This window comes from Mus caroli, unplaced genomic scaffold (assembly GCF_978045245.1).
Source record: "Mus caroli unplaced genomic scaffold, Mus_caroli_1 scaffold_6, whole genome shotgun sequence".
Classification (NCBI taxonomy): domain Eukaryota; kingdom Metazoa; phylum Chordata; class Mammalia; order Rodentia; family Muridae; genus Mus; species Mus caroli.
In genome coordinates, this window is record NW_028227261.1 from 110,710,904 (window position 1) to 110,732,494 (window position 21,591).

Genomic DNA, 21,591 nt, shown 5'->3' on the forward strand with positions numbered 1-21,591 from the left:
ATGCCCTCGGATCAGGCAGTCTACTCATCTGTGAGCCACTGGGTCACATGCTTCCTAAAGTAGCTATTTAGGCAGTGTGGTCCCCAGGGGAGGGACTGGGGAGGAGGAAGTGGCTCAAGATGGGTTCAGAGTCCCAGATCACCTCAGCCATAAACTAAGCACGAATCGCATTAGAGGAAGAAGTTACACAAAAAGGAAAGGATTTTATTGTCTCATTTGTTTGTTGCTATCCCTGAATGAACCAAGTGGCAGCAGTGTGGGACTGTTCACAGTGTAACAAAGACCAGCCAGCCTTGCTGTCATTAGGCCAACAACCCTTTTATCTCCTTGCAGGAGGAGATACCACCATTTCAGGGATCCACCTTTGAACCTCTGGCTTGATCCCTCCCTGGCAGACCTGGTTAAATCAGTTCTTTCAGAGGAAACTGTGTATAGTTTGAGGCAAAACACAGGATCAAATTAGCGTTCCTAATCTCCTTGTTTGGGCCTCCTCCCTGGAGCATTTGGGCTTGTCACACATTCCGAGAGGAAGCCAAGACGCAGCTGTAGCCACAGCTGCCGGGGACAGGCCTGGGTGGTCACCGCCTGCAGGGTTGGGGAAGGACAGAGGCTTTGGGGCTTCCTCCAGGGCCCCCAAGTGAAGCTCACCCTCACCTCTGCTCTATTGACTTCATCATAGTCCAAGGCCTTGGCCAGGAGCCCAGACAAGGAGAGGGGAGGCTTGAGATGACTGGGGTGCAGGGCTGCATTCCAGACCTAGCCCCGCCCCCCAGAAGCCAGAGTAGGGCTGTGAGCAATGAAACTTAAAAACAAAAAACAAAAACAAACAAACAACCCACATGTGAGGTGTGAGAGGTGCTAGTAGCTGTGGTATTTGCTCTTTAAAGGTTGAAAAACTTCAAGGATGTAAGGCTCTTTTTTTCCATCTCCGTTTGTTCTTTGGCAATTCTATTAGAGATTCCTGGAGGATGCAGGATGATATCATGTCTTCCAACTGAGACTGAGAGTTCTCACTGATCCTGTGAAATGCAGCTGGCCACATGTTTCTAACACTAGCTGCTTTATGTCACACCTAAAGGACGTGTCGATCCCTTCAGTATCTACCACAAGAAGATTACAGTGCAGGAAGGGCTTAGGAAAGACCTCACTTCTCAGAATGGCAAATATTCAGAATCTTCAAAGCCCAAGGATGGATATTAGAAGGAAGAAAGTTTCAAATGAAATCTGCTTTAAAAAACAAAAACAAAACCAACAAAAACCAGGCACAGGGAGGTGCATCTCTGCCAGCCTGGTCTGCAGAGCAAATTCTAGGACAGCCAAGGCTACACCCAGAAACCCTGCCTTGAAAAAACAAAACAAAAATAAAAGCAAAACAAAAAAAACAAAACAAAACAAAAATAAAAACAAAACAAAAACAGAAAAAAGATTTTAGAACTAATCTTACCCAATTGTGGTCTAGCTAACCCTCTGGACAAATGTTTCGGATGGCCATCCTTCAGTCAGAAGGAGCTCAGGTGCAACTGTCACGAGAGATGCTCACAGGTAAACACATAAATACACACACCCACGGGGACTGACACTCGCTGGCGTTTTGTGGTTCTATAGGCACTTCATATATGCATCCCCATCTCGTCACATTTGGTGGCATGAGCTACTTCTTTGGAGGTGGGACATTCTCTTCGAAGAAGCCCTGGTTGACAATATTCCCTGCTGGGAAGTATCTAGCCACCACAAAGGAGGACCCGTCACTCGCAGATGCCTTCCCCACGCCTATCTTCTTGGTATTCTTCCATACCATAGCTGTAAAGTGCCCTGTGGGAAACGAGGGAGGAGCCGGTGAAATCCACAGAACCGGAGAGGATGCTTAAGGGACCCTCTAAGCCCTGTGCTCTCTTCTCCAGCTCTGGCTATGTGGCATTTGCAGATGCAGATCATGAGGAAGAAACAGAACACATTGGATTTGTAAAGCACACGCCGCCAATCAGTCTCACGGACTGCAGCCGACCCAACACTTTCTCCCAGTCTTCCTGAGGTTGTGATAAAGCACAGGGGTCCCAGCAACTATGACACCAGCTTACCAGGCACCCACCCCAAACAGTGCCCCCTAAATGAAACTCTCTTTCAGATTTTTAGATTTTACTTTACGTGTATGAATGTTTTGCTGGAATGTTTATGGTTCCCTGGGAAGTCAGAAGAAGGTGTCACACGCCCTGGAATTGGAGTTCTGAGTGGGTGTGAACCATCACATGGGGGTTGGGAACTGAACCTGCGTCCTCTGCAACAGAAGCAAATATTTTTATCTGCTGAACTGTCTCTCCAGACCCCCAAAGCTGAACTTCTTAAACATCCCTCTGTTATTTTCTAGTCTCTTTCTTTCTTTCTTTCTTTCTTTCTTTCTTTCTTTCTTTCTTTCTTTCTTTCTTTCTATCTGTGTCTTATTTGATCTCTCAGGAACATTACTACAGTCAATGTCCTTCCTTTTCAAGCTTTCTCCCTCGCTGAGTTCCGGGACACTAGACTCTTAGCATCCCCTCCATCCCCAGCCTGCATCCTGGTTTTACTCCCTCTGAATCCTTCTCAGTCTAAGGCTCTTCTTTTTGCTACACTCTATTCTTCAGCCAATCTCATCTTTTCCTGGCTCCCAGGTGGATTTCTCCAGCTCAAATCTGCAGTCTCGGTTCCCAAAGCAAACACCACACATTTCCACATTACATCTGTGACTCACAGATGTAATCTATCCAAACCTCACTCTTGACTGTGGTTCCCCAGATCTGCTCCTCTGCTGACCCTTCTGTAGCAACAGCGTCTTAGTGCTCGTGCTCCTGGGATGAGCCTGCGTTCTTCTCCCTCTTAGAAATTCCCCATAACCTACCACTAGTTCCTGAGGAATTCAAGTCTAAACGCTAACTCCAACCTATGTCCTTCCAAAACCTTGGTTTCCTTCAGCTTTCTCCCTTGGAACACAGCAACATCTCCTGACTGTCCTTGGAATCCACTTCTGTCCTCTCTAATTCATTGTCACTGTGAAAAAAAAAAAAAAAAATGAATCGGCAAGTCAATGAATTAGAGAGATCATGCTGAGGCACCAGTCCTATCTATGTAATTTCCTCAAGTAAAAACCGGACACTCATTGCTGGTTGCACCCGGAATGAAAGCTAATACCTCGGCCTGGTGCTTCCATTCCCTGAGCATAGCAGGCTGCTCCTGACTGAAGATCCTGTTGGGAATAAACCCTTGCTCAATTAGCCTATGTCTGGATGTTCTTGTCTGTTTTTTAGTACTGAGAATTGAACCCAAGACTGTGCACCCCAGTAAGCACTCCACCATTGTAGACTCCCAACCTCGGGAGCCTTCCATTGGCCAACAGATTCTCGTCCCTTGGGTCTCTGACTGAGTAACATTTGTTTAAATAAGCCTTACAGAATCACCCCTTCATTTACCAAACATCTCCCTCTCTACCCTGACCACACCCCATCTTTTTCACTCTCTGTTCCTACTGTCCTTCACCTATGACTCCCTACACACACACACACACACACACACACACACCCCACACACACACACACACACACACACACACACACACGGCAAAGGAAACTTGTTCTTTTATTAAAGATATTTTAAGTTAGGCTTATGCACGTATGATAATCAGGAAAGGGAGGAGTCTAGAAGAAACCAAGGCATACTCAAGAGCATAGGCTTCTAAAGAGAAAGTCATAGGAAAGAAGCCAGACGCATCCAAGACATTCGAGCCTGGGCGTGGTCTCTCCGGGGGAGTCACAGTCAGCAAATACAGCTGCTATTCAAGAAAGAGATGGGGAAAAAGGAAACGTTATGCTGTTGGCCTAGAAAGGCAGGCACTGTTTTTTTTTTTTTTTTTTTTTTTTAAGTCAGGGTCTCCGTATGTCAGGGCTGCCTCATATCCAATATATAGGGAGAATACCCTTGACGACCTGATCATCCAGCCTCGCCTCTGCTATCACAGGACGTGTCAGCAGCATACAGCTTTAATGCCATGCTGGGGATTAAACTGAGGGCCTCGTGTGTGTGTGTGTGTGTGTGTGTGTGTGTGTGTGTGTGTGTGTGTGTGTTACACAGGCACCCCTACCACCACACCCAGCACATGTGGTGCTGGGGATTGAACCCAGGGCCTCAGGCATGTTAGGTGTGTACTTTACCAGCTGAGCTGTATCCTTACCCACTGATTTCTGGTCTTTCTTACTCTTTGGACCTCACTGGCTTTGAGTTCAAAGACTGAGGCTATCCTCCTGCCTAACTCTCCCAAGGGCTGGTCTTACAGCCCCAAGCCACCATACCTGGTTCATGCTTAATGTTTTTAAATTTAATATTACATTTGTTGATGGGCCTGGTGGCACACGCCTTTAGTTCCAGCACTTGGGAGGCAGAGGCCAGCAGATCTCTGAGTTTGAGGCTAGCCTGGTCTACAGAGCAAGTTACAGATCAGCCAGGGCTACAAAGAGAAGCCCTGTCTTGAAAAACGACAGCAAAAACAAAACACAAATTACATTTGTCTAAGAATGTGTGTGTGTGTGTGTGTGTGTGTGTGTGTTTGCGCGCACTTGTATGTGGGGGGCACATGCATGCCTTGGCACCCCTGTGAAGGTCAGAGAACAACTTCAGGAGTCAGTCCCCTCCTACCTAAACTCAGGTTGTCATCTTAGTGGCAAGTGACTCTGAACCAGCTCACAGGCCCATAACTTTTAAATCGTGAAACCTTAGCTCCAGGTTAACCTGGAGTACACAGCAACTTCAAACTTCCTTAAACTATACAAAGAAATCCTATCTCAAAGATTAATTTTTTTCAAAAGAAAGACTGCCTAGGTATGACTCTACATCTTTATTTATCTCTAAACTTGTACTGACCTCAGCTCTATAAACTCTGGTTTTCAATTCTGAACAGAGGCCCTTCTGGCCTGGTCTTCTGTGGTTGGTCTGCTGTGGCTCTCAGCTCCAGGCACTGGGCAACCTTGCCAGGCACCCCTGCTTCCCTGGCTGACTCTTGGCCAGGGCTCAAGCCCTTTCTCCCACAGGCTTCCTAAAGTAACCATGGCCACGGGCTTTGGCCATTGACCATCTTTCTGTTTCCCAAAGGAGGAGGAAGCAGCCATCATCCACTGGTTGCCAAGCAACTGGCCGGACAGAAAGTGCTCATCAGCGATGACGTGTGTGCAACTTTGCTCCTTAAGGGAGGTCACTGAGCAGTCTGTGAGGTTTCCATCTGCACAGGGTAATCCCATTACGGTATTCAGAGCTGAATTAAGGGACACAACTTCCTTAGCAACCTCAGATAACATACTGGTTTCTAATATTAACTTCCAACAACAGTTCCTTTTTCTTTTCTTCTTTGTCTGAACCCCTTAAAGGGATCACATCCTCTTTCTGGCTGTGAACTGAATTTCCTAGAATATACCTTTGAAAACTACACTGAACCAACTACAGTAGTAGATCCTTGCAAAGTAATAGTGTACAAAGAGAAGAAAGAATGAGACAACTTTCTATACTGATATAGACAATCTCTGACAGTGCAAAAGAGGACACACACAGACACACACATGCCCATACATACACAAACACTACACACACACATATATACACACACACTCACATACTCATGCACACATAAACACACCACACACACATGCATACACACACACACACGCATACACACACACACATAAAACTCAGGATAACTTTAGGATGATACACAAGAAACCATGAGCTTGCATCATTTTCAGACAGCGTGTCATGTCTCATTTAGAATCAACAAATTTACTCATTTAAATAGGACAGAACAAAGCAATTATAAAGAATAGTAGGGACAGTTCGATAGACTGCAAGAAGCTGACTGAGGGAGGGGCTGTTAGTCCAAGTAGATAATAAGGTATCTCAAAGGCCTTTCACCTATATAAGCTCAGGTTGGGGAGCCCCCAGAAAACAATGCAGCAAGAAGCCAGGAATTGAGAGACTCATGCAGGGTGGGCTTGGCAATCCTCAAGGCTTGAAGCCACAGCTCCACAACACCAAAGGCTCGGGTGTGGAGTGTCATTTGTCCCCAGCATTGTGCAGGCACCATCCCTTGGTGCAGGCACCATCCCTTGGTGCAGGGACCATGGAAAGGGCACTGGGTATGAGCAGAAGATACAACAAAAGCCTTTCTCTTTGTAGGTCTCAGACTTCTCCTTTGCTAAATGGGCAGAATAAAGCCCTGCTTTTAGCTCCATTGGAGGCTGGTGTGGATACAGTCACTTAATAACCATCAAGCAACGCTATGTGCAGCTCCAAAATCCAGCATGTGTCCGGTTGGTCAAGAACCTCACTCAGGAAAAGCAAGCTATGAAGTGAAAGTCTGTGGACACTGTTAAAAGGAGCCAAGGCTCTGCCCACACATCCGAAATCCCTGTTCCCTCCTCCTCACTCAGTGGCAGGGTCATTGCCATCTGAAGCTCAGGCAGCAGCTAGCTGCTCCTCAGCCTCGCAACCCGGGGGTGGAGGAGGGGGCGGGGCGCTAACTGAACCAGAAATGTCCCAGATCTGCACCTAAGGTTGCAAGAACCCTTCCTGGACAGGGTGAGCAGTAAGCCACAGGAAATAGTAAGAACACGTCATTTCCTGCCTCTGAAGAAACTCTCCAGGGGGTGGCAGGCCTCAGATGGCTCTACAGTAGATGGGATGATGGGGGAGGGGTTGGAGTGAGGAGGAAAACTCCCCCTTTCAGTTTCTCGGGTGTTTTGAGTCAGACACACATTCCTTCCTAGCCTGTCCTGGGCTCAGGAGGGGTCTGAGTCACTTCTGAGAAAAGACAAGGGGTAGGGGTGGGGGGCAGCAAACGGGGCAGAAGGACCTCAGAGCCCAGAAAAGCTGGCCAGACTTTAGTAAGATAAATGTTTGCTGCTCAGGGCTGGAGAAAGGGCTCTTCCTTAGTCTGGTGCAAAAAGGTTTGCCCAGCATCTCTGTAACCTCCCCAGCTCCCTCAAGGGTGGAGTGGGGGAGGGATGGGGCTCACTGGCTGGCCAGTCTAGTTAAATTGCAGAACTCCAGACGCAGCGAGAAGCCCTGTCTCAAAAAATGAGGTGGAGAGAAACTGGGGAGGACATTAGACATCAACCTCTGGTCTCCTTATGCACACTCATGTATCTATACACGTGTATATACACACATACACGCAGATGCGCACACACAGACACAGACACACACAGAGCATCTTCATGTGGACACACATGCATTTATATGAGCACACACGTGTGTATCTGCATGCACAAACACATGTATCTGTATACACATTTGAGAGTGAGCACACACACACACACACACACGGCCTATAAGAAAGGTGATCTTCCCTGTTTCTGAATCGACAGCTCCCAGAAGCACCAGAGAGGTTCCCACCATGTCCTTGGATAGGGTAAAAAGAATGACTCAAGTTCCCACAACACACAAACAGCAGAGCCAAGAGCCTGCGTTTTTCTGAATCTTCTTAGACTCACCTGAGCCACAGCCCATGATGCAAGGGAAGCCCCAGTCCTGAGAAATGGGGAGAAGTAGTGTGTGTGTGTGTGTGTGTGTCTGTCTGTCTGTCTGTGTCTGTGTGTGCGTGTGTGCATGTGTGTCTGTAGAGGCGGGAGGTGAAGACAAGCCTGACTCTTTCTGAATTGTCCCCAGGGAGCCACAGCAGAGTAACTAGGAGAGCAGCTGAGGCAGGAGAGACACCAGAGGCAGGATGAGCAGGTTGGTCATATATGCTCAAATATCAGCTCAAGAAGGAAACACTGCCGGTACACACCCAACTTTGAGCTGCCTGGGGATGTGGTGTCTGGGGTCAGGATGAAGAAAGGCTACAGGTCTGGAATGGTGGTGGTGGGGGGGTGAGGTGGGCAGGTGATGGGAAGGGAAAGCTTTGTGTTCTGGGCAGGGTTAAACCAGTGAAGGACGGCTGAAGCAGTGCAGGAGGGGAAGAGCGAACTTTCTGAAGGGAGACAGACCACCGTGTTGACTGACATTTAGCCCAGGCCCCTCCACTCACCAGTCCCTGAGGTGAAACCAGGCTGCTGGAAGTTGTAGCTCTTGATTTCGCTGTACCACCTATCAGCCACATCCTTTCCTGTACAGAAAAGACACGTAAGAGCTCAGCAATAAAATCTATACACCCCCTCCCTCTGGCTTCTTCCCCCAACCCCCAACCCCCATTCCACATTGGATGTCTGACAAAGCCTTGGCGAGGTGAAACATTAGGGAGTACCTGCAGAGTCCTGAGGACTCAGGAAGAAGGCACCCAGTGCCTTCTCTGGGTGGGTTGAGCACTGGGGTCAAGAGTCCGCAGATGAGGTGGCCTACATCCTGCCACTGAGCCACTGTGGCATTCTAGACAAGGTGTTCCCTGCTCTGGACCTCTGCAGCAGAAGGTTGGACTCAGTGAATCCCAAGGATCTTCTAGCCATGTTTTGAATTTCTGGGAGCCTGTCCTCATCCCACCTGGGGTCCATTTCTAAAATACCCATAGGAATAAAGGGAGCTGAGCCAGTAGGCCAAGGGGCCTCCATCTTGAGCATCCACTGTCAGCGTGGCATCTCCTAGGATCTGTTGATCTCAGAGCCATAGCTCCAATCAGGACATGGATGTCAAGACGTCACCCTGGTGGCCAATGAAAAAAAGCTGAGGCCTGGGCCGTTTTGAGATCAGTTGTATTGATTTCTCTAGAGGAGAGACCCAGGGGTTGGGAAGTATTCTAAACTCTCCAAAAGAGTCTAGCATGTAACTATGAGATACTTAAACTTGGGTCAGAGAGAGAGAGAGAGAGAGAGAGAGAGAGAGAGAGAGAGAGAGAGAGAGAGAGAGAACTGGCTTGATCATGATGCTCTGAGATCCAGCATAAGGTCAGCCTGGATAGAGCAGCACCCCGGGGATCCTATCAAGTCTGCGTCCACCCAGCACCCTTCTCCCAGTCAGGAGAAGCTGAGCCTGGGCCGGGAGTCTGTAGGCTGAGGAAGAGGCTCAGAGGCCCCACCATCAGCTGCCTTCCAGGCACGTAGCTTTGGGGGAGAGGACAGCTGGTGTGGGGGTGGGGCAGGTGGGGGAGGGGATGATGCTAGGGAAGCCAGGCATTTGGGGAATCCCCTTGGGAGCTCCCAGGAATGTGAGGTTGGGGAGGGAAAGGAGTCATTCTCTTCTGGGCTTTGGAGAAAGCCCCAGAGATAGTGACAGCTCTTACTATTTTCCTAAAAAGCTACCTCGGGGCTGCAGGAGATAGAGATTCAAGAATGTCTGTCCAGTGGGGGTGGGGTCACTCCCTCCCAGGCCCTGGGCAGAAAAATCATTTCTTTTCTCTTCTCTTCTCTTCTCTTCTCTTCTCTTCTCTTCTCTTCTCTTCTCTTCTCTTCTCTTCTCTTCTCTTCTCTTCTCTTCTCTTCTCTTCTCTTCTCCTCTTCTCTTCTTTTCTTTCTTTCCTTCTCTCTCTCTCCTTCCTTCCTTCCTTCTCCCTCTCTCTCTCTCTTTCTTTCTTTTTAAAGAAAAGAAAAAATGCTCAATTCTTTTTTTTTCCTTGCTGATTATGAAAGCAATACATTTACAGGGCAAAAATAAATAATTTAGCAAAGCACAGGACGCTCCGGTGCCCACAGCCGGCTGAAGTGATACAGATGCTGTAGTCTCCGGCGCCCGCGCCTCTGACTTCTGCACCCGAGCTGTCTCCTCTGACTCATCTCTCTTCAGGCTCCCAGCCTACTGGCTGTGGGCCAGCTACTGAGGTCAGCCCAGCAACAGATGCAGAGAATTCAGGGGTTTTCTTTCCCTTCCTGGGACTGTGGCTCCACCATCATTGAACCATGAAGGGCAGTGCCAGGAGGAGCACTCAGAGGCCTCATCTTAGATCTAGCAGAGCAGAGTGGGGAGGAGCTGAGAGTGTCCTACCTGTCTGATCATAGGACGCCCACGCAAGGTTCTCTCCACACTGGCCACGACTGGACTCTGGACTGTGCTTGAGAATTCTCGTGCTGGCCAGGGCCTCCGAATACCTGCATAATGTGTCTCCTCAGAGCAGGCCCCGCCCGGGGAAACCCCCACCTCCATCCCTGACACACACACCATCCAACATCCAACGTCTGAGATTTGTACTGCTGAGCCTCCTTCCCTATCTGGGTTCATCAGAGGGATAACAGAAACACAGGTCCTGTATAGCCTGGGCCTCCCGACCATCCCATTTTTAGAAAATTGAGCAAAGGGGCCTGCCTGGGCCAGCAAAAGAGTGGGTCCTTACGTCTAGCTATATCTGAACCCCCATCCATCCCTTCAACCACCCAGGGGCCCTCATGACTGCAGAAGCAGCTCCACAAAGGGCCTGAGCCAATGGCTGCTGGGGACTCACTGCTGGGCTTCCCGGTTGAGCTTCTTACAAAGCTTCAGGGGCGGGACACCGTGCTGGGCCCGGTACTCGTTGTGGGCCTTCAGGACCTCGTTATTAAACTGTTTGGAAGCTGGAATGACAGAGGAACAGACAACAGCTCATTGCAGAGGGGAGACCACCAGAGGTCTGTTGGCACACGTCAGGACACAGAGACAGCTGGCCCCTCCCTATCTCTTCATCCTGGTCATACCAGTCCTGTTCCACACCAGTGTTCATTCTGCCTCTGTGACCACCATCACCCTCTGCAGATTGGAGCTCTGTAGATTAGGATCTTTTGGGCCGTGATGGGGACCTGAATCTTTATCTGAGGCCATGGGAGACGACTGAACAAAAACAGGGGACTACACAGATTCAGAAAGCTGCTGCTGGCTGCTGAGGGGCATTGAGGAAGGAGCAGAGCTGGTCAGACATTGCTAGAGGAAAATGTCTGAAGGTGGCTGGATAATTTCAGACTAGACCAATGGAGTCTGGGGAGAGCTGGGGTTGGGAGCTCAGGGAGAAGGAAGGAGCTTAGCTAGAGTGGGTGGTACCGTATTGGACCAGTAAATACAAGAGGCATGGGTGGATGGAGAAAGGGAGACAGGGAGACACAGACAGGAGAGAGAGAGGGAGAGCAAATGAGAGAGGCGGGGGAGACAGAAGAAAGAGTCAGAGAGACAGAGAGAGGAGAGAGGGAGAGAGAGGAGAGAGAGAGACAGAGAAACAAGGAGGAGAGAGAGGAGAGATAGAGTCAGAGAGCCAGAGAGAGGAGACAGAGAAAGGAGAGAGAGAGAGAGACAAAGAGGAGAGAGAGAAGAGACAGAGAGAGGAGACTGAGAGAGAGAGAGAGAGAGAGAGAGAGAGAGAGAGAGAGAGAGAATGAGATAGTGCTAACCAAGAGGCTCAATGGCAGCAGCCTTGAGGGATGGACTGAGAGTTTAGGGAAGAGGACACCGTGGTCACAGGAAAGGAGGACAGAATCAGCAGGGTGAGGCTGTGGAGAGGGAAGAGCCTGTGCCCACCTGAATTATGAATTCAGCAAAGTTAACATCCAGAGGACTGGGCTTAGGGAAACAGGGGATGGAGCACTGGAAGGTCAAGAGTGGACAAAACCCACACCACTTCCGATCTGAGGCAACCCCATCCTTCCGGCATCTCTCCTCTCTTCAACGCTTATCCCAACCCATCCATCAGTCCCTCCAACAAACCACCATGCACCAAGCATCCATCCGCTTTCCATCTTTCCAGCATCAGCATCTGTACATTCATTCCTCCACCGCCAACACCTACCCATCCACCAACTCCTCACAGATGCACAATGCACCTGAGGACTGATCATCAATTCAGTCCAACGCAAGTCTACTCAACTGCTCCCTGAGCACTGTCCCCCACGACGCAGACAGAGAATGGTGACGGTCATGTAAAGCAAACTAGTAATGATGCAAGAGGAACCTGGAGCAAAATGGCCAGGATAAGATCACACACCATGAACAGCCTTGGGAACTTATGAATCCAAGCCCCTCTGGAGACCTGGGGTGCAGGGCAGGTCTATGAGTGAGCACCAGACTGGTCCCATCTGCTAGAGCATGGTTGGTGATCATGGCATCCTAGGACTTTCTGACAAGTTACAGAGGAAGTAGATGGCCCTTGAGGGCTTTAGGGTCCAACAAGGCTGGGTAGGAGATCCAGTCTCAGGAGCAGGTGGTGGGGCAGGGTTGAAAGGGACTCTGGACCTATTTGTGAGTTTCGGGGGCAGGGTTGAAAGGGACTCTGAACCTATTTGTGAGTTTCGGGGTAATGGGTGGGGATGTGAAGAGAAGGCAACATGGTAGCAGTGCAGAGGGTGGAGCCACAACCAGAAATCCTCACATCCTGGGGCCAGAGAAGGTCCACACCCTTTTGAGAAGAAAGACAGAGATCAGGTGTCCTGAGGTAAGAGGAAACTTAAGGTGTTTAATAAGTATAGAATTTGCAAAGTGGAAAGATCTTGGAGCTGCTCCACGGGCAGTGTGAATCCATCTGACACGAAGCGGGAGTGGGGTAATGGGAAGGAGGGCAACTCCTGGACACAAGTCACAAGTTGGGTCTCTTGCAGTGAGCTAAGGAGCCAGCGGGAAGATGTGGTAACCAGAACCGCAGGCCCCTAGGCCAAGGGTGCTCCACCCTGCCTTGCACAAGAGGCAGAGAAGAGAGAGCCAGAAGTGTGTGCAGGAGGCTAGAAGTGGGATCCTGTGAGAATAAGCATGCCCCGGACTCTTTATCCTGGAGATGAGACTGGAGGGTGCCCGTGGGTGGGGGTGCTCTGGTGAATTCTGGGATCCTACAGACAAAGCTGGAATTAGTGGGTAGACAGGGCGGGATGACAGTTCAGGCAGGACTAAGAAGGTCCTCTCTCCCAGTGGAAATGTTACTGGAGCCCTGAGAAGTGAGGGTCCACCCCATCTTCAGTACTCCATGACAGCCATGTCTGTCTTCAGAATTCCAAGAGAATAGTGAGGAAGCAGAGAAAGGTGACAACGTGGCCACATTGAGGTCTGGGTTTAAACGGCAGGCAAGGTGTGTATAAGGAAGTGGCTCTGCCCAAGGTTGGGCCACATGTCAGCTCTTTTCAAGTTGTAAGGACTCTTCCTGGAAGGCAAGTCCCTCCCTGTGGCTGGCACTGGGGCTGCAGCCCTTTCCTTCCCCTAGCAGGAGACTCCTGGGACATTCCAGTTCCTTGGGTCCACTGTCCCAGTAGTCTGATATCTGACACCTGTATCTCTCTTTAGGAAATATGTGCTTCTGCCAGGACTGTGAGAAAAGCTTTCTGAAGACAGAGGAGACTTCCCCCCCCCCCACCCCCCGGGAAAGTGGCAAGTGACCAAGCAAGTTAGTCTCCATCCCTTTCCAAGTTCCGTGGATGTGGTTGAGAGAGATGGAGAACTGACCTACAACTTCATGAGTTTCCCTGCCCTTCAGTAAATAGGCAGGGTAAAAAAACAAGGGCTTGAATGAGCCACATGGTCACAATGAGGAAGGCACCCTGTCTCAGTAACTGGCACAGCCAGAGCCATCCTGAACTTACAGTTTCCATGTCTCAGACAGGCCAGGGCAAGTCTGGTGGGACACCTTGAGAGACACTTGAGACTCGGTGACACTTGCGCTGTCATGAGAGCTCCCTGGAAAAGTGTCTCGGGATCAGGAGACGGGGGTCGGGGTGGGGCGGGGGGGTGGGGTGGAGGGATGGGGGTAGGGGGTGTAGGGGGGAGGGGAGGGTCGGGGAGGGGGGAGGTCAAGGGTGCAGAAAGGGCCAGGCTATTAGGGACCCAGGAAAAAGGGAACCACATTAAAGCAGTTTGGGGGTTGGGGTCAGTCTGTACTGGGCAGGTTGTGCTGTAGGTCCTTCAGGCTCTTCAGCAGAGACTATCAGGCCTTTAGAAACTAGGTCAATGCACTTCCCGAATGGGGGAAGCTCCAAGGGACAGAAGTGAAAGTTCCTGAACCAACACAAGATCAGCGCCAGGAGCCAGCAGGGCCAGGCTCCCTCAGCCAGGGCCTCTGCAGGGGATCACCAAGTCTCCAGAGAGGAGGGCTCTCTCAGTTCCCTTAGCTGGAAGTCTGAGGCCCCTCCAGCCACTTAGGGTTCTCTTAGGAGTCCCCTCTCACTCTGAGCAGGGCAAGAGTCTTCGGAGACAAGTTATCACTGGTGACCACACCCAGCCAGGGGAACACCCTGCTTCTGTAGAAAAACCCAGGAACACAGATAAAGTCAAAGTAAAATCTCCCGCCCACAGGCAGGCAGAGAGGGCCCTCAGCAGCCCCGTGGTGGGGGAAGGGCAGGGATCCACTTTTAGTTTTGCTAAGGAGCTAGAGGAGGGGCAGGCAGACTCATCTGCCCTGGGCTGGGCTTAGGCTTTCTCTTGCTTGTCTCCCACTGAGCCATGGAGATCTCATTAACCACTCACCACCTCTTGGAGCATCCTTCCCCTACCCACCTTCGTGACTAGACTAGAAGAATGTGCTTTGCAAGGGAAGGAACCGGCCCAATTTCCCTTGCTGGTCCAGGGGTGCCATCAGGAGCCATCAGCTCTGTTCTAAAGTTCAGCCGTAGCCCACCGGTCACCACATGGAGTGGTAGAGATGTCACCTAAGTGATGCTCAGGCTTCAGAGAGACAACTGAAGTGAGCAACAGGAGAAAGGATTCCACACTGGCAGCTGCCTCCAGTCTCTCACAGGAGAGATGAGGAAGGAAGGGGGGAAGAAACAAGAACATTTCTCGAGAGTCTCCTCAGAGCTGGGTAGGCCTGCCTGGGAGGCCTCCACCATCTTGGGGCTGCAGGAGACCATGGAGGCTGCATAGAACAAAGGGCGGTGGCAGGACAGCTGCAAGACTGGGTGTTCTGGGTGGGGCCACTCCAGGTCCTTTAAGATCTTTTAGGGGCCTGCAGAAAGTGGAGGGATGTCCTCAGCACCCCCCCCCCCCGCCATGCTTTGGCAGAGGGCATCTTCCCTCAGTACTCTCTTCCGAGGCTTCATTGTCCTGTTCTGCTCCCCTCTCCGGATTCCCCACAAAAGATGTGAACAGGTCCCTCCATCCTCTGGACAAGAGGCTGAAAAGCAAATTGCTCCGGAAAGAACTGGTTTTGCATCTTCAAGAAGAGTAGGAAGCCGATAACTGGAGGGAAAACAATTTTCTTAAGGAATCTTTGAGTTCTTCCAAGCCTGGAAATTCACTGAGTGAGTGGACGGACAAATGAATAAGTTGTTCCCACCAGGTACAGAGACAGTACCAGGACTAGATCCCTGTCCTTGTTTCCGATGGAGAAGTCACCTCTGGGACAGCATATGAATTGCCTCAGGTCACTCAGACCCAGCAGGCCGGGCAGGGTAAAAGCCACGTAAGTACACCCTTCCCACCCTCCTTTCCTGCCCTCACTTGCTATTTCACAGCCAATATCCCCTCTTGATGGTGAGAACAAGCAACCAAGAGTTTCTTTGTGGCCCATGGGCAAGGAATCCACTTCTCGGAGTGAGGTCCTTCTGCAAGCAGAGCTGTTGGAAAGATGACGCCAAATGCACAGTCCTTGAATGACTGAAGCTGTCGGTCCGCAGTGCCTGCTCAGGCTTCTCAAGTATGAAGATCAGCCTACAGCAGTGGCTCTCAGCCTTCCCAATGCTGTGATCTTTAATCAGGTTCCTCATGGTGTGGTGACCCCCAACCATAAAATTATCTTTGTTGCTACTTTGTTTTGTTGCAAAACTGTAATTTTGCTACTGCTAAGAACTGCAGTGTAAATATCTGTGCTTTCCAATAATCTTAGACACCCCTGTGAAAAGATTGTTCCATTCCAAAGGGGGTCGCGACCCACAGGTTGATAAACACTGGTCTAGTGACAAGTCTCTGCCTCCATGGGCCCCAGGCTCTCCTCTGTGCTTAGAAAATGACAGCTGCAGTTTCAAGATGGCCCCAAAGCAGGGGGAAAAAGAAGTTTGAACTGGAGTTGCTGGGGCTGCCCTGGCCCACATGGCCTCTCCCTGCATAGGTCCTAGGCTCCCACCTGGTAGAAAATTCCTGTTCTTCTGCTCGCGTATTCTCTGGTATTAAGAGTCCAGTGTCTAGAACACCAAGATTCTTAGAGATGATTCTGGGGTGTGTGTGTGTGTGTGTGTGTGTGAGAGAGAGAGAGAGACAGAGAGAGAGAGAGGCAGAGAGACAGAGAGAGACAGAGAGAGACAGAGAGACAGAGAGAGAGAGAGAGAGAGGGAGAGAGAGAGAGAGAGAGAGACCCCCAACAGCCGGAATCCATTTGGGATGGGGACTGGGGTGAGGGCATGTGGTCAGCGTGCTATGGAAGCAGAGTTTGGAAGTCAAAAAGCTAGGCTCTGCAGACACACACACACACACACACACACACACACACACTTACTGGTCCAGACATTATATAACAGATTGACAATAATGGCCTTTTGTGTTATTTAAAAGGTTAGTAATGTAAAATACTTCACCCTGCTGCCTATCATACAACAAGAAGCTGCATGATTGGACATCAGTATCATTTGAGGCAAAAAGCTACCTCATTCTTAGGCGCCAGCACACCTGTTGCACACTGAAGGCCAGGAAGGGGAATGGGGCTGTGGGTAGGACCTTGAGATCTTCCAACACTGGCCCAAGCCCTCCGAGTTTGAACCTTATCTCTGAGAGCCACCTCCCTGAAGGTGGTCCGGATTTTTTTTTTTTTTTTCTTTTTTTGGTTTTTTCGAGACAGGGTTTCTCTGTATAGCCCTGGCTGTCCTGGAACTCACTTTGTAGACCAGGCTGGCCTCGAACTCAGAAATCCGCCTGCCTCTGCCTCCCGAGTGCTGGGATTAAAGGTGTGCGCCACCACGCCCGGCAGGTGGTCCGGATTTTTAAGGTTGGACTTGTATACAAGGTTTACTGGGTCTGAGTTATCCAGCAAAGTCACTTTGTCTTTTGAGAACTTAGAAGAGGCAGACATGTGTGGCTGGACTAGAATACTAGCGAGTCTGGGGTCTGCAGGGGTGACACTGGGTTCTGCCAGCTAGAACCTGCTTCCTGCTCCCTGTTCCCTCTTCTCTGCAACCTGCATCAGCACCATTTGCAGCAGACTCATGCCTCTGACCTCCTCCTCCCCGATGGCTCCCATCCTTGTCCTAGGCCACAACTGCGTAAACTGTGGGGTAAGAGCCTAGGTGTGCACATCACTGAAAGCACAGGTGGTGAACATTTTGGCAACAGTAAAAGATTTCTGGATGCACAACCGCCAAAACTTGATTTAAAAGCATGAGAACGGCTCTGAGGTATTTCTGCTAGTGATCAGCCAGGTTGTGCTGCCGTCTCTCTGCAGCCTAAGTTCTGAGGAGGTTCAGAGGTACGTGTCTTCACACCAGGCACTTCTCCTAGTAGCTCACTTGTTATGGATATCCGTGTTTTTATTGCACACATGAAATGTTCTGCTCTTATAGAAACACAATGGTTTAATTACTGAAAACACTTTTCTTCTGTCATTTCTCAGTCAAATTAGTATGGCTTTGGATTCTATCTTATTAGAATGCTAAGTTTTTTCTCTTTCCTCCTCCTCCTCTTCCTCTTCCTCCTCTTCCTTTCCTCCCTCCTCCTCTTTCTCCTCCTTGTCTTTTTTTTCTTTCTTTCAGATTTTGTGTGTGAGCACCATGGTCTGTGTTCAGAGACCAGAGGACAGCTTGTGAGAGTTGACTCTCTCCGTCTACCATGCAGGCCAATTCAAGTCCTCAGGCTTGGCGGCAAGCGCCTTTACCCACTGACCCATCCTGTGGGCCCAAGAATGCTTGATTTTAAAAATTGCTGTTGAGTTACTCAGTCGAGAGCAATCAAAAGTCTCGGAAGATGTAGGGATGTAGGTCAGTGGTAGAATACTTCCGTGTTCAATTCCCAGCAACATAAACAAACAAATCAGTGAACAGATTTTGGCTCGAGTTAGGACAGAAATTCCAACGATAAATGATATGATATCACATGTCTTTAATATCAGCACCCAGGAGGCTGAGGCAGGTGGATCTCTATGAGTTTGTTGAGACTAGCCTATCCTTCCTACACAGCCAAGGCTACATAGTGAGACTGTCTCAAATGTGTGTGTGTGTGTGTGCCTGTCTGTCTTTAAAGAACTTTTGAAATAAATTTCTTAGAGCAGGGGAAGTGTCTTTTGGCAAATACTTGCCACACAAGCATAGTGATTTCAGTTTGGATTCCTGTTTAAAAACAACAACAAAACCAAAACCAAACCATAAAACTGAGCACATCAGCCATGCCTGTATAATCCCAGAGCTAGAAAGGCAGGGAGGAAGATCCTGGGGTTCTGGGGTTGGACCACCAGCCAGTCCATCTGAATCAGCCAGCCCCAGGTTCAGAAGGAGACCCTGTCTGAAAAGGAAGAGAGTGACTGGGGAAGACACCAGGAACACACAGAACGCACACAGTAATAAAACGAATTTCCGTATGAACTGTTAACAGTAAACATTTGATTTTATGCTAGTTTAAGCCCATACACCTGGAGCTGTGTAACAATCCAGGGCAGGGCTTTCTTTCACAAATAGACAAAGTTTAAGAAGCATGGCCCTAGGTGCTTGCAGTACTGTCGTCTGTATTGAGGCAATCTCTCCACTTGCTAGCTCTAGCTTCCCCCTTCTGATCCTCTTCTCTGCTGCACACTGGTCCTGTCCTCTTCGGTGGCACCCTGCATCCCCTATCCAGTAACTCAGAACTTCCCCAAACCCTCTAGATCTGGTCACTTTCTTCAGGCTCCTTTGGTGAGCCTCTAGATGAGGCCTCTCTCCTGTGCTTCCTGTTTCCTGAGCCCTCCTTCACTTGCAGACCCTGGCCCATCTCTTCCTGACTCTCTTCCCCAATCAGTTTCATTTACTCATTTCACAACTCAAATGAACGTTCCTAAAGATCGGGCTGTCCCTCCACTACACGGGGCCCACAGTTTGGAAGAGAGGACAGAGGGTAAGAGGAAGGGGACACAGAGAGAAATGGGGGAGAGCAGTAGCAGGATGTCACCACATGCTCAATTCTAGGAAAGTGTATCTTAGAGCAGGAGCTGGAAACTATGTAGCTTTAGAGTGGGTTGGGGCAGGGAGGGGTGATCTTTAAATCCCGGCACCAGAGAGGCAGAGGCAGGTGATTCTTTTTGAGTTTGAGAGCAGTTTGGTCTCCCTAGTGAGTTTTAGGCTAGACAGAGTTACATAGTGAAACCATGTCTTAAAGTAATAATAGTAACAATAAATATTAATCAAGTGAAACATAGCTTTAGAAAATCCCTGGGCCGACTCATGAGTCTGGAGAGGAAGGAGTTAATTTTTCTTTCTTTTTTTTTTTTTTTTTTTGGTTTTTACGAGACAGGGTTTCTCTGTATAGCCCTGGCTGTCCTGGAGCTCACTTTGTAGACCAGGCTGGCCTCTAACTCAGAAATCCGCCTGCCTCTGCCTCCCGAGTGCTGGGATTAAAGGCGTGCGCCACCACGCCCGGCTCTTTTTGTCTTTTTTTTTTTTTTTTTTTTTTTTTGGAGGAGTTAATTTTTCAAGTAGGCTATTTCTCATAAGGCTTTCCCAGGGTAGCTATCACTTGCCCCATCCCCCCCTTTCATTTTGCTCTTTTAATTACACGGCATTTTTTTTCCCATTACAAAGGATCATATGGGACACTGTCTTTGTACAGATGGGTAAACTGAGGCATGAAGGAAGGAAAAAATATGCTTAATATCACATAGCAAATGATCAATAGGTCCAGCATCGAAAGCCAGGCATGTCACTTGGAAGAAAAGCAAGTTAGGACCAGGTCACGAAAGACCACACACCCCATGCATCTCTTGAGTCTAGGTCCTGGAGGATAGACAGCTCCATGAAGAGACTCAGCCATCCTCACCTGAGGCTGACAGCCCACTGACTCCACTGAGTGGTTGTCAACCTGTGGGCTGCGACCCTCTGGGGTTGGTGACTGCCCCCTGGGGGCCACACATCACATAATATTTATATTACGAATCATAATAATATCAAAATTACAGTTATGAAGTAGCAACAATGTAAGTTTATGGTGGAAGGCGGGTCGCCAGAAGGTGAGGAACTGAATTAAAGGGTTGTAGCACTAGCAAAGTCGAGAGCCACTGCTTGAGAGCCTCCCATGAGGCAGAAATGATGTACTAATAAATAGGAAACCTTGATGCCCACGAGGGAGGAAACTGAGGCAAGAAGATCTATTGCCCACCTGTCCCTTATCTATGCAGGAGTGACAACAAATGACACAGGGTGTGGGCTGTCCCTCTGAAGGAGGAGGGAGAGATTATGGATGGGACCCCCTGCACAGGAGTTGAACACAGAAGGATGGGGAGGGTTTCAGGCTGGATGATGGGAGTAGTGAAGACTGGACCGGACACTGAGGGGAAAGGACCTGAGTGCCTGCCTGCCAGCCAACGCAGCTGTGTGGCAGAGGGGGTGCTGTCAGTGGCCAGAGGGCCTGACAATGGGGTGGAAGGTGGCAAAAACAGGGAGCGACAGGAAAACGGCTTTTCAGAAACGTAAACTTTACAGCCACAGGAGTGAGGGTGGGCGGCAGCAGGGCAGAGATCACAGGGGAAGCGGCTCTGCACAGCACCCAGCCTGGCACGGAAGGGACTCAGGAGGTGAGCGAGAAAGAGACGAAAAGGAGTCTCAGAGCTGCCTTTAGTTGGGTGGAACCAGACTAGTTGCTTCGCAGCCTGGGATGCTGCCACGGTTTGGTGTCTTTTTTCCCACTGTAACTTTGTCTTCCTCTAGACAAAGCATAGCCACGCCTTGGCAGACTCAGCTATCCTCATCAGCGGTTAGAAACCCTCGCTGACGCAATCCCTGGCTCGCAGCCAAAGGGACCCTCCATCTCATTCCCCTCATTCTTTCTCTCCTAGCCGGTGTTCTTACCGCTACCTCCGCGCCACCCACCCCACCCCACCCCCTGGTTGAACAGCCGCTCCTCGGAACTTTGCTATGCGCGCTCTCCATCCCGCACCCAGGGATCCCGCATTGCAGCAAGAGTGACAGGGACTTTCCAGGGGCTCCCAGGGGATCATGCCCCAGATGGGGCAGGGTGACGGCGAGGGTCTAGGCGTCATCCCCGCTCCCCGGCGAGCCATATGGGTGGCTCACCTGATTTGCCCATGGCCTGCTGTGTGCGCTCCTCCGCTCCGCTGCGGCTGCGTTGCGCTGCGCTGGCTAGCGGGGTCCCAGCAGCTGGCCGGGGCCGGGAGGGGCAGGGGCGGCCACAGCCACTCCCCCGGCGCCGCCCGGCCCCGCCTTATAAGGCAAAGGCAGCTGCAGGCGGAGACGCGGGGGGCCACCCCTAGAATTCATTTGGCCGGGTGGGATTCCGCCGCTGGCTAGGGCGGTCCAGATGTGGATACGGATGCTGGTTCTGAGCGTGCCTCGTCTCCTAGAGCAGAAAGTGCGCGCGCAAAACCTAGGGGCGTCCACGCCTTCCCTGTAGTTCCCCACGGTTCCCGCGCGACCGACGCCTCGAGAAGGCCTGGTGAGGTACGGTTCCCTCCGGCGCCACCAGGGGTCGGTAACCTCCCAGACTCAGTCTTTGGCGACACCACCCCCTCCCAGATCCCCAAAGTTCTGCTTCCCCTTCCCAGTGACACCATGCTCCAACCGCAGCTTCTTAGGACCCTGTCCCGCTATGCGTCCCCAG

The 21,591-nt window shown here is 50.3% G+C and overlaps 1 protein-coding gene across 1 annotated transcript; it reads right to left on the reverse strand.

Moving 5' to 3' along the window:
* Positions 1 to 208: 208 nt before the first annotated feature.
* On the reverse strand, positions 209 to 21,126 carry Glipr2 (GLI pathogenesis related 2). Its single transcript, XM_021159441.3, has 5 exons — positions 21,048 to 21,126; positions 10,376 to 10,484; positions 9,922 to 10,025; positions 8,039 to 8,116; positions 209 to 1,812 (listed from the first exon to the last, which is right to left on the reverse strand). The coding sequence occupies exons 1-5, from the start codon at positions 21,058 to 21,060 to the stop codon at positions 1,652 to 1,654; spliced, it is 465 nt and encodes a 154-aa protein (XP_021015100.1). The 5' UTR covers positions 21,061 to 21,126; the 3' UTR covers positions 209 to 1,651.
* Positions 21,127 to 21,591: the final 465 nt, after the last annotated feature.